General features: G+C 46.7%; 1 protein-coding gene across 2 annotated transcripts in view; it reads left to right on the top strand.

Moving 5' to 3' along the window:
• The first annotated feature begins 5,775 nt into the window (after window positions 1-5,775).
• Rab11fip1 (RAB11 family interacting protein 1) overlaps window positions 5,776-13,227 on the top strand; it is a 34,485-nt gene continuing 27,033 nt past the window's right edge. Inside the window, exon 1 of one of the 2 annotated variants that reach the window (XM_034520679.2) lies at window positions 5,776-6,234. In XM_034520679.2, coding sequence (XP_034376570.1) covers window positions 5,858-6,234 — 377 coding nt within the window. In that variant the 5' untranslated portion in view covers window positions 5,776-5,857. The remainder of the gene's footprint in view (window positions 6,235-13,227) is intronic. The other variant, XM_034520681.2, reaches the window with a different exon arrangement.

Genomic DNA, 13,227 nt, shown 5'->3' with positions numbered 1-13,227 from the left:
ACTCTTGACCCTCCTGCCTCAGCCTCCTGTCAGCTAAGATAGAAAAATATTACTAAGAAAACAGGGCAGGGGCCGGGCGGTGGTGGCGCATGCCTTTAATCCCAGCACTTGGGAGACAGAGGCAGGTGGATTTCTGAGTTTGAGGCCAGCCTGGTCTACAGAGTGAGTTCCAGGACAGCCAGGGCTACACAGAGAAACCCTGTCTCGAAAAAAAACAAAAACAAAAAACAAACAAACAAACAAAAAAAAGAAAACAGGGCAGGGAAAGTATACAAAAGACATGTCCAAGTGCATCACAAAGACCTTGCCTATGTGGCAGAAAGAGAAAGAAAGATCACTAGATATTGGGGGATTATAAATCTGCATTACTGCTCAGCCTCCAGAAGGGAAATGCTTCTTTAAAATGCAGCAATAATCAAGGTGAAGACGACTGTGGAAAACTGGGTCTTTCAAACACCGGGAGGAGTATGAATTGGCGTAGCATCCTTGGGAAACTGTTTGGTAATAGCTTTTAGTGACAAACATCTACTTACCCCACGACTAGCAATGCCATTCCTGGGTGTGAGTATTCGTCTGCGTATGTGAACCAGAACAGTCATAGGAGGAGGTGTAGTAATTGTATTTCCCCAATCCTTTGACTGCTATAAAAATATACTCTAAGCAGCTTGGTAACTTAAAAACATAGAAATTTATTCTCTCCCTGGTGTTCTAGAGGTTAGAGTTCTAAAGTCAGGGTATCACTAATGCTGAGATCTCTCCAGGGGCTCTGGGCGACATTTTATTCCTTGTCTCTTTCAGCTTCCAGTTTCTCAGCACGTATGTCAAAGGTTGTGTCACATCACTGGGACTAAGATTTAACACATAAGCTCCAGGGGATGCTGTGTGACCCAGAGTCATGTCTAAGCCACAGGTAGAGTACCAAAGAAAGGATTCTGCCCAACCCAGATCTGTGAACCAATGAGTTGATTGCTGTCACGGGAGTATGGCCAGGAGTCACTTAGTGGAGTATGGAGTGATTCAAAAGCAACTAGATCACAAAAAGCCCACTCTTCTCAGGACAGCCACATCCCAGGAGCTCCAGGGGGGACTCTCCCCTCCCCAGCAACTAGTTACTGCTTGAGTAACCTTGGCAACGGGCCTTGTGGATCTTGTAGCTTCCTGAGCTTCTTGAGCAAAACTCCTTCCTATATGCCACAAATGGCTCTGGAGAAATCAAGCTAGGAATAAAGAATACTTTCTCATCTGCATCCCGATGTTCTACTCCTGATATATACCCTCCCCTTTACTTTTGTAATAAGAACAAATAAATAAACTTTGAATTTTAAAAATGTTTGTTCAGGGCAGTGCTGTAGCAGTTGCAAAGATAGATGCTAAGGGTTTGAGTGATTTTTTTTTTTTTTTTAAGATTTATCTATTTTTCTTATGTAAGTACACTGTAGCTGTCTTCAGACATACCAGAAGAGGGCATCAGATTCCATTACAGATGGTTGTGAGCCACCATGTGGTTGCTGGGATTTGAACTTAAGACCTCTGGAAAAGTAGTCAGTACTTTTACCTGCTGAGCCATCTCTCCAGCCCCTGGTTTGAGTCATTTATGTCTCTTCTACTTAACTGTCTTCTACTCACCAGGAATTGGAAGACCTAGATAGTTAGCAGTGATGATCCAGAGGTGAGGTGCCTATTTCCTGTGTAAAGAGAATAAAGCAGTGTTCAATCAAAGTGCCATGGAACAATGTAGAAAATAGGAGACAGGAGGTCCTTGTACAGAAAGAGTAGACGTGGGGGCACCTCTGTTCTATGACCATGGAGTCATAGAACAGAGTCATAGAGGAATCTAGAGCTTTCTCTGAGGGGTCTTGACAAGACCTTCATGCTATCGATGATACAGGCTTGTTCAGCAGAGGCATCAAGGATGCAGAAAAGATGGAAGGACATTATCCCCATCCATTTCTGACAGTTTTTTATTTTAAAACTTTGTGTGTGTGGGGGGGATGGTTGTGTATTTCTTCTTCTTGGCAATACTGTGCATGAATTCAGGGTTTTGTGAGTATCAGACAGGGGCTCTACTTCTAAGACACACAGGGCAATGATGGTAGAGACCTATACTTCCTCCAGGAGTCAGCCAAGAAACTCTTTTGCATTCCCTGTCATTGTTTGCTTTCAGCTCAGTTGCTGTGATGCTTAAAAACAGCTGGGTCTGTGTATCCCTGGTCAGCTCATAGCCAGTCACCAAGGGAAGTCAAGACAGGAACCCAAGGCAGGATCTCAGAGGCAGAAACTGAAACAGAGGTCATAGAGGGATGCTGCTTATCTGTTCCCTGCTTTTTAATATATCCCAGGACCACCAGCCCAGGGGTGGCACCACCCAGAGGAGTGGGCCACACATCAATCGCTCACACTTCTCACATCAATCGCTAATCAAGAAAAGGCTTCACAGACACACTTATAGGCCAATCTGATGGAGGTGGTTTTTCTCAGTTTGAGTGTCCATCTTCCCAAATATACCTAGATTTTTGACAGAAACTAACCTGCATACTCCTCAAACCTTCACACAGAAGGCAGTCACAGCCAATCTAGTGGGCAGGTGCCAAGGCAGCTGGACACAAGAGGCTAGACAGCTATTTACCAAGAGCTGGGTGAATGAATCACAGTGTGAGGACATTTGTCACCACCACACCCTGGAATCTGCAACAGAGGATGAAACAGGCAGCCATTATTACCAGACTCTTCCAGCCCCTCCTCTGGACTGCCTGCCACATCAGCCACCTAAAATCCCCAGGGATCAGTTTTGGAGTTAACCCCTCCTGTGACAGTGGTTGGCAATTAGGACAGCAATGACAAGGGTCCCTTTTGCTTGTCTGGTTCTTCTCCGTTCCCCTGGCGCGGATGAGGAAGCTGCTGGCCGGCCACGGCCACTACAGATCTGCATTCCTGATGGACAGGAGCTGCCTGGCCAGCCTGGCTGCTGCCTGTGGAGAGGCCTGGGAGCCTTCCTGTTCCCAGCTGCGCTCTGCTGCCTTTGCAGGACAGCTGCCCTGCCTGTCCAGTCTAACCAGCCCTGCACCTTGTCTGTGTGCTCAGGGTTGACTGAAACTCTCTTCCTCTTTCAGTTGGACCCAGGAGTAGGCGGAGCAGGTGGGAGTAGGCGGGGCAGGCGGGAGGAAGAGCAGTTCCCACTCCGCCCTGACCACAGAAGGTATTTACAAACATTCCCAATGACCCGGTAGAGTAGGGTTGCAGGCCTGACTCTGGGATAGCCAGTTGCCTGGGAGTGGTAGTGCAGTTTGCTGGTGGGCGGCCAGAGCCTTCCCGACTTGTAGCCCTTGTCACTGTGCCGGTGTATTCCCTAGTCGGGTTGCAGTGTTGTCAAAAGGGGAGCAGACATATTCTCCCTCAGTCACTGAGTCTTAGGGACCTCAAGAAAAAGGAAACACCATCCTGTAGGTGCACATCTGGCTGGAAAACACCTTGTCCACTCTTTATTGACATGTCAGATACCCCTCACCACCACCATCACCACTAAGTCAGACTCAGGCATCTCAGGTGATCCCAGCTGGAAGAAAAAAAAAAAAAAAGGCTCTGGTGTGTGCTGGTGATGAGGTGGCAACGGCCCTCCCCATCCTGCCATCTCTCTCAGCCAGAATCTTTGTCTGACAGAAACCCAAACACATGAGGTCACAAGTGCTCATGACTTCTCCTTTCTCACTCCGCCTCCCTCTCTTTATTCCATCTATGAGTGAAGATATGCTGTCTCCTGCTCATCCCGAGAGACTGTCCAGCTAGGGTTCAATCCTTGCTTGCTTCTTGTGGAAGTAGCACAGAAGAGCAACATGACCCATGTCTGTAATCTCAGCCCTCAGAGGACAGAGACAGGACAAAGAGAAGTCTGAGGTCAGCTCGTTCTACGTGTGTGTGTGTGTGTGTGTGTGTATGCATATAGTAAAAGTAAATATTTAAAAATTTTAAAATTGTACGTGTATGGGTGTTTTGTTTGTATGTATGTCTGTGTGACATACACGCCTGGTGCCTGCAGAGGCTAGAAGGGCCTGTCAGATCCTCTGGAACTACAGATAGTTATGAGCCACCAGGTGTGTGCTGGGAATAGACCCTGGGTCATCTGGAAGAGCAACAAGTGTTCTTACCTGCTAAGCTTTCTCTCCAATATTTTTTTTTTAAGTAAGCGTGGAGGAAATCAGGGCTGTACACTTATAGAGCCAATTTGGACCCCAGATGTAGATTTCATCTAGTGGGGGCCACTGGACAAGCAGGACTGACTATAGACAGCAAAGATGGGTAGAGTGCAGGCAGATGGGACAGAGGGCAGACATCCCAGGGGGAAATGAACGCAAACGGCTGTCACCGGCATGCTCTTCACACGCACTGCCATCTGGAAACTGGGCTCAGTTTAAGGATGCCACTGCTCACAGCCTTCCAGTGGCTAGCTCGCTAGGACTAACACTGAGGCATAAACTCCAAACCCTGGTGTTCGATCCTGTTTTTTCCACCTCACCGCCAAGAAGTAGGAGAGTTAAACAAGTGACATGCCTTTCAGGCAGCTATGTTAAGTCGAACTTTCGGGAAATCTATAAGGAATACGTAGGTAGATAAGGGGCAGCTGAGGCCCCGAGGGAGAGAAACTCTCTAGGCTGCAGGCTTGTTTACCCAGAAGTCAAGGAAAACAAAGGGGCGGGACCCAAAAAGGAATGCCTTCAAGTCTCTAAGTGAGAAGTTAACGCAGCTGGCGGTAATTCAACACTGCAAAGGTTCCCAGATGTCAGGAAAGCAGTTGAATGGTTGATGGGAGTGAACCCAGTGGAGGGAAGGGATGCCTGGAAACCTTGGCCGACCTATGCAGGTAGCCACCCAGGCTTGAGATCTTGAGAATGTTGTAGTGCAGGAGGTGTAGTCAATTCTCAAACGGGAGCCAGGGCACCAGGATTCTATTCCCAGGTTTAATGTAGGAACTCGGATGTGGCGCACCTTTCCTGAACCTAAACGCTTTCAAAGTTATATTTCCACTCTGAATACTCGCCACAGGACATTTCAGCCTTTGAAGGATGACAAGAAACACACAGAAAAGTCACCAATCCACTAGACACTGACTGGGAACACGAAAGCTGAGTGGGAGGCCAGAGATGGAGCCCACAGCAGACTTAAGAGGCTTATGTAGGAAGAAATGGGGAACCGAGGGGTTTGGTTGGGCAACCCCATTTCCAGTTCCCCCTTTTTCCTCTTCCTAATCTAGCCTCACCTTATGTGGTGAGGGCAGGGTACCACAGACCGGTCCCTTACCTATCCTCCGGTTCCCCGTCGCAGTCTCTCACATCCCCGGCGCCCCGCCCTCCTCCAGAGCAGTACCCAGGGGACCAGAGCAGGAGAAGCAGCCTTGGAGTCGTCTGGCTTAACCCAAGCATCGGAGCCCTCCCCATGTGCACGCAACTGTGCTGTAAACTTAAATGTATTACTTTCTTTACAGCAATCCAAGGAGTCACTGTTGCCTTGTTTTACACAAGAAGAAACTGAGGCAAAATCTTAAGTAACCTACACAAGGTCACACATGCGCTGCTTGGCGAGGCAGGCTTGCTCCCGTTCCCTCGCACGGTGTCAGGCAGCTGAGGTCCACTTATTGCATCCTTTCCTCTCTGATGCAAAAATCTTCAGGCAGCGCCAGCCCACGTGACCTTTAGGTCCCCTCCTTCTCTGAGAGGCCCGCCCCACGGGCAGGTGGCGCGCGGGCACGGGGGCGTGGCGGGGGCGTGGCCGGAAGCCTTAAAGCGGCCCGGGAGCCGGGTGGGCGGTCCAGTCCGAGGACAGCGGCTACTTTCTGGCTTCCTAGCCCGGTGCGGCGTCCGCCACCATGTCCCTGGCGGCCTCAGCGGGCCGGGGGCCGGGGACCATGTGGTCCCCTACCCACGTGCAAGTGACGGTGCTACAGGCACGGGGCCTGCGGGCGAAGGGTCCCGGGGGCACGAGCGACGCGTACGCAGTGATCCAGGTGGGCAAGGAGAAGTACGCCACGTCGGTGTCGGAGCGCAGCCTGGGCGCGCCAGTGTGGCGCGAGGAAGCCACCTTCGAGCTGCCGCCGCTGCTGTCCTCCGGGGCCGCGCCCGCCGCCGCCGCTACCCTGCAGCTCACCGTCCTGCACCGGGCGCTGCTCGGTCTCGATAAGTTCCTGGGCCGCGCCGAGGTGGACCTGCGGGATCTGCACCGTGATCAGGGCCGCAGGAAGAAGCAGTGAGTGGCCGCGGGGCGAGGGGAGTCGAGGGGAGGAAGGACGCTCGGGCAGCGCACCTTGGAGCGAGCGTGGCAGCCACCGCGCGATGGGAGGGAAGCCTTTGGCTCCCCCTTGCTCGCTCGCAATCTCATCTAACCCAGCTTCTCTTCGGGTTGTCAAGTTCCAGCTCTCTCTGTTATGGGGGCTTTTGGAAGATAAGAGAAATTTTGAATCCTCAGGGCTCCCTCAGACCGCACAGCACTCTAAGCACTAGATGAAGTTTTGATGAACTGAAACAATATGCAGGTAGGAGAATTCCTATTAGGTTGGGTATCCGCTTTATCTTACGTGGACGCTCCCCTAGGTGGTGTTTTGTTGAGCTTGAGACTTTGAGCTGAGAACCTCTGGGCCAGGGAGGGAAACTGATTGGTGTGAAAGCCCAATACTCCAGAGCTGTTCGATCGCTGGGAGGGTGGTTAGAAGAAAAGAGAGGATAAGAATGGGAGAAACCCACCAGCCTGGTGATTGCTGATTCTCATGCCCACCTGATTCTACCCCTCGGAATGACCTCTAGAACGTTTGTTGTTTGTCTGGGGGAATCAGTGGTAGATGATTGTTCCAAGATCTGTCACTGGCTCAGTAGAAGTGAACATTGTTGCTCTTTGGAGTTTGGTAAATTCTGTCTGGTTCTAATTCCCGGTTCCGTGGCTACTCACTAGCCTACCTATGTATGGCTCCTCAATGGAAGATTCTGACAGGACATCCTAACTCTGCAGGAAAACTTGGGCAAACCCCAGTTCACTTTAAAGTTTCACAGATTAATTTGGTTGTTTTGTTTGTTTGTTTGTTTGTTCACTGGTGTTTGCAAAGGACGCCTTAACCAATGGAACCTTTGGTTGTGTTTGTCTCATGTACCAAAGAGAGCTTGGATTAGCCTAACTGGTTACTTTGCTTGACCTTATAGATGCCAGCTCTGTTACCACCAAACCCCTACAGGTCGAGAAACACACCCGTGTGTTCCTCGTACTTCAGATATACTGGGCGTTTTAACTTTTTCTTGGGATGGGGCAGGAGCCAGGGGAGTTGGATTTTTCCAGGCTAGGGTGGGATTTACAATTGAAATACCTGATTTTCTTTTCTTTCTTTTTTTTCTTTCTTTCTTTCTTTCTTTTTTTTGGGGGGGGGGGGGGCACAGATGAAAAGGCATTTCTGAACACAGATTTTTAAAAGGAAAGCCTTGAAGCTAACTGGGGTATTCTGAAACATCCACTTACAAGCCATACTGTATCCGCAGAAGGGAAGCCAGTTACCCTTATTTCCTACCTTGATTAAATGACATTTGAGGGGCTTGGGTTGTTGGCTATTGGCTTTTTGTCTTGCCCCATTTCCAAGATGGATGTGTTCATGTCTCTACTTACTGTTTCCTTTATGACTATTTAATCCCCCTTGCAAGACAGATTCCGTCTCCATGCTGGAGGTGGGGGTTCCCCAGTCCTAGGTCTGATGTCCACTTGCTCCTGACTCATAGCTGGGTTGCTCTGCCTCCAAACACCCCAGTTTCCCTATTTATAAACGGAGCATGCTGCTATACCCTTAATTGGTGTTTGTAAAGAGTTGCTGCTTCCTGGTTAATGAAGCCAGGGTAAAGGTTCAAAAGGTCCCACACTACTGTGAGAGGGATGAAAACCTCCTTATGCCCTCTTTCTTCTCCGTATCCTTTTCCCTCATTTTCTCTAAGGTAACCCTAAACCTACATGGTCACTCCTGTTTCTGTCACATGAGCTGGTTACCACTTAGTCACAACATTGACTGGCAGGGAGATTGTGCTTACTTAGTGGGTTTTTATAACTGACATAGGATGTCTTTGCTTTCTAAAAAGTAAGTGAAATCGAAAAGTTTCCATCTACTAGGAAGCTAGGGGCTTTCCCAGCTGCTGGAGGAACCCACTTAAACTAAGCCTGTATTACACCTTTGTATAACAACAAGATGCCCCAGGTAACTGAGAGGTGAAGAAAACGATATAGCCTGAGAGCTGGAAGTTTTAACAGGAAAAAACAAAACAAACAAACAAAACAAAAAAAACAAAACAAAAACAATAAACAGGTTTGGCTAGAAAATTGATTTGAACTAGTTATTAATGGTTTGATTCCATCTTATGTGTTAAGAATCAGAAACAAAAGCTAAAATCTTGCTCTGCTCTGTGTGTGTGCATCTAACAAAACAATTACTGGACAGAGGGTGGTTTTTCTTATAGTTTCAGACACTTAAATTTGAGGTCCGTTATCACAATAAGAGCCAACTTCTTAATGGCTCTGTTGATAAGCCCTATACAGCAGATTTATTTGCAGACAAGGAACCATGCTTTTTATCATGATTCTGAAGTTGCTGACCTCAAATTTAGTGTAATGACACACTTTGAAAGGACCAAGTAGCCCAATATGTAGGACAGCCTACTATATGGGCAGGATCCATTTAACAGCAAGGAAGATGTGGCCTTCAGTTAGGAAAAGTAGACAGGAATTAATATTCCTCTTTTGTATCTGTTAAAGACCTGAGGTTTCAGTGGGTGTTGGTTAAATAGTAGTGAGTTAATCACCGAGGCAACAGCAGACACGAATCAGAAGTATTTCAGGTAAGCAGCATGCAGGACCCTCAGCCCAGCCACCTAGTCTCGTGTAGTAGATTGGTTAAAACAAAAACAGGCAAACCTTAAGATGCTAAGAGCAACAAAATTCGGGAAATAATCTCTTAGAAGTAGTTTAAGATGTTTATTCAGCCTGGGGAGCTGGAGGATCATTATGCCAGGAAACACCATAAAACTTACTACTGCGGTAATCTTCAGTGTTTTAAGACAGGGAGGTAATGGTGGAGGGTCCATTTCTTCATCTGCCGAGACTCAAATGCCTGCCTTTGAAAGCATTTGGACATTGTAGAGGTTAGATATTTTGAAAATCTTTAAAAAATAGTCAGATGCTGAAATAAGTTACCAGTGGGGGAAAATTGGGTTATTAAAAATAAGCTTGGAGTCCTTGTTTTCCCGAGAGACTTAGCCTAGAGAAATGGCTTGCCTGACCGTAGAGGTCAGTAAGTCACCAGTAAGCTGCTGGAGGTGCCTTTAGGCTTATGCACATTTAAATTGTTTTATAGCAGGATGGAAAATTCAAGGAATACTGTTACTAGTTTCCTCTCTCTCTCTCTCTCTCTCTCTCTCTCTCTCTCTCTCTCTCCTTCTCCTTCCTTCCTGTCTCTCTTTTCTCTCTCTTTCTTTCTTTCTTTCTTTCTTTCTTTCTTTCTTTCTTTCTTTCTTTCTTTATAATTTCCCTTAAAGATAATGTTGGGCCTTCCTGGAAATGTTCATCTCAGCTACAGGATGGCCTCCTCCTACCCCCAGTGTAGAAAATTGAGCTCCCGGATCTCTTGTAGATCCTGTGATAAACAACCCTCCCTCATGTTGGCTGTGGAATGAAATGAACATCAGAAGCATCAAAGTTGTCGCCAGGTGATAGCATTCCTAGTAGTTTTACTTGTTAGACATTCAGTTAGCATAGAGGAAGTTCCGGCCCCGCCCCCTTTTTATTCTCTAAAGTATATTCATTCTTTTATAAATTTTTTTTTCTGGTACTAGGAATTGAACTCAGGGCCTGATGTATGCTGAGTGAGCTCTCTGAACCCCTGAACTCTATTCTCAACCCTCCAAAATACTTTTGTGTGAGCATGTGTGCATATGTGTGGGTACAGGAAGAGGCCCCAGAGGTTGGCATCAGGTGATTTCTTCAAGATTGCTCTCTGCTTCATTTATTAGGCAAGGTCTCTTTCACTCGAGCCGAGAGTGTCTAGCTAGCCGGCTTGTTCTGGGGATCCCCTGTGCCCGTCTCAGATTGCTGGTGGGCCAGCACACCTACCTGTCATTTATGTAGATGCTGAGGATCAGAACTCTGATCCTCAGGGTTGTGAGGCAAGTGTTTTGCCCATTAAGCCATCTCTCCATCTTACTCCACCTTATTATCTGAGACAGGGTTTCTGGATGAACCTGAATTTCGTTACTGTGCCTAAGATGGCTACCCAGTAAGCTACAAGGTCCTACCTCTCTTTAATTGCCCCAGTGCTGGGGTTACAGATACCTGCTTCTGTGCCTAGCTTTTGTGTTGTGCTAGGATCCAAATTTGGGCCCTTATGCTTCTGTGACAAGCACTTTCTACATTTTACCAGCTGGGCCAAAAATATTCTTTAGGACTGCTGTGTGCCAGATGCCAGAGAGGCAATATGCTTGCTTCGGGAAGTTCAGAGCCTTGTTGGGAAGTAGATCTTAAAGCAAAAGAACACAAGAAAAAAAAAAAAATAATGTACTGTGCTAAATCGTGGAGAGAGAAAGAACAAGCTGTCAAAAATCAAAAGATCAGCACTGGAGAGATGCCTGGCAGTTAAGCGCCTTGGCTGCTCTTTCAGAGGACCAGGGTTTGATTCCCTGCGCTCATGTGGTGGGCTAACAACTGTCAGTAACTACTGTTCCAAGGTTTCCAGCGCCCTCTTCTGGCCCCTAAGGACACTGCACACATGTGGTGAGCAGGCAAATGTGCAATGGAAACACACACACACACACACACACACACACACACACACAGAGTCAACATAAGAAATATATCTGCAAAAAAAAAAAGAAAAAGAAAGAAAGAAAAGAAAAGAAAAAGAAACGCCAGGCGGTGGTGGCACACGCCTTTAATCCCAGTACTTGGGAGGCAGAGGCAGGTGGATTTCTGAGTTCGAGGCCAGCCTGGTCTACAGAGTGAATTCCAGGACAGCCAGGACTATACAGAGAAACCCTGTCTCGAAAAACCAAAAAAAAAAAAAAAAAAAAAAAAAAAGAAAAGAAATATATCTGAGAAAAAAAAGATTTATAAAGTAAAAATGATCGGGGGCTGGAGAGATGGTTTGGCCGTTAACAGTGTTGTATGCTCTTTCAAAAGTCCTGGGTTCAATCCCACCACTCACATGGCAGCTCCCAGCTGTCTGTAACTCCAATTCCAGGGCATTTATTGCCTTCTGTCCTCTGGCTATTAGATGGGTATGGTGCACTTACATCTGTACAGACAAAATACCCATATGCACAAAATAAATAAATAAATCTAAAAGGAAATTAATTTTTAAAAACAATGATCAGTAAGAATGTGAAGAGAGCGATTGGAAAGGAGGACATGATGGGAAAACAGACCCAGCTACTTAGGAGTTTGAGGCAGGAAGATCACTTGAGGCTGAGAGTTCAAGGTTAGCCAAGGCTATACGGCAAGAGCCTATTTCATAAAGTAATAATAGGTAAGCCTTTGTTTTATGCTTGTGGTGTTGGGGATTAAACCCAGGGGCATATGCATGCTGGGAATGTGCTGAACTACTGAGCTGAAGCCCCAGCTATGAATATTTCTGAAGAATAAAGAGGAATCCAAGGGGCGGCTGTGCAAAGGCCCTGAGGTAGAAGTAGGGTAGGGCTAAATGGAAAGGAATGGCTTAAATTGAAAGGAATTGGAGGTCACCGAGTGTCAAAAAGATATGTGATCCAATTTGTCCAAGGCCTTGAGTGAAAAGGGATTTGAACTTGGCCTAGTCTGCAATCCCACAGACCAGCTGGGAGGCTGTTGCAATAATTGAGGCGATGTGGTGGTACCGTCAAATACTGGTGGTACCGTCAAATACAGTGATGGTTATGGAGAAGGCAAGTAGTGGGTCCTTTCAGAAATATGTTATAGACTGAATTGCTCTAGAGGCCATGGGACAGATTGACTGTGATAGGAGGAGGTGGGGGAGAGGGGTAGGGGTGGGAGGGAGTGGGGGGAGGAAGTGATAAAATTAAACATACAAGCTCTGGGAGCTGTGTGTTGAAAGTGAACCAGGAAACAGTTCTGCTTTCTTACTCCAGCAGTCACCCTGATACCAGGGTGAGGTCACCATGACAAAGTGGGCAGTGCCACTTGTGAGCTGAGTCTTCTGTTGAAACCAGTGACTCTGTTGAAAGTGCCATTGAAAGCAGGGTGTGGATGCCTGTGTCTACAGATGTCGACTGTTTTAGTGCCGGCCAAGTACTTGCTTGGTAATTGTGTGGCTCGTGTGTGACCTCGTTGGAGTGTTCTGGCAAAGTTGATGATGTCACATTTCAAGGAATACAGAAACCAGGAAAGGAAAACCTGATATAACACAACAGTGGGGAGAACAGCCCCACTGTTCAAAAATAATTTTTGAGTATTATAAATATTTTAAAAAATATTTTATTTTAAAAAATATTTTAAAAAGATATTTTTGAGTGCAAAAAAATAACACTCAAGTATGTGAACCATCTATTTCATGTCTGAGACAGCAAGTGGTAAAAAGCCTTGGGTCTTTTCCATCTTCCTAAATTCCCTTTTTTCCAAAAGCCTCTACAGTGTTTCTATAGCTAGTGTCTGAGGAAGAATTTTATAAGCAGTATCTGATAGGCCATTTGAATTGTAGCTATTAAGTTTGAAATGCAATAATTTTATTATAAGCAGTATGTGTACTTATTAAAATGCCATCAACTCCCAACATGTAGCTGCTTAGCTGTTCATTAAAATATTTTGCCATGGGAAATGTCACTTCTGCCTCCCTCCTCAGAAGGTGGCCAGTGCTGGCTTAATCTTAAGCTCCAGACTGAGGTGGAGGAGAGAGTGGGTAAGAAGAGGCCTTTTGATCTTTACCTCTTACAGAAATTTCCAGTTGCCTTTGGCTCTGGATCTAGACAGGGCCTCTAAGCCTTTAGGGCCTTTGAATAACGCCCAAGCCATGTATTGGCAAGTGGGTCTTCCTTCCCACGAGGTGCCCCAAGTCAGACAGAGTTCATGCCCCCAAGAGACCATGCCTGAGATGCCTGCTTTCACCTGACCACTTCCTTCTTGTTTACTGTGTGATGGGGACTCAGTCATTGTTGAGAGTCAGCGAGTGGCTTACAGAGTGAATAGCTGAGATTCCAGCATGGTAGTGGTAGTAGGCATTCAAGGTTTTTATTTGTT

Source organism: Arvicanthis niloticus, chromosome 16 (genome assembly GCF_011762505.2).
Source record: "Arvicanthis niloticus isolate mArvNil1 chromosome 16, mArvNil1.pat.X, whole genome shotgun sequence".
Lineage (NCBI taxonomy): Eukaryota > Metazoa > Chordata > Mammalia > Rodentia > Muridae > Arvicanthis > Arvicanthis niloticus.
The sequence above is the reverse complement of the archived record's forward strand: the minus strand, read 5'-3'. Positions and strand labels throughout refer to the sequence as shown.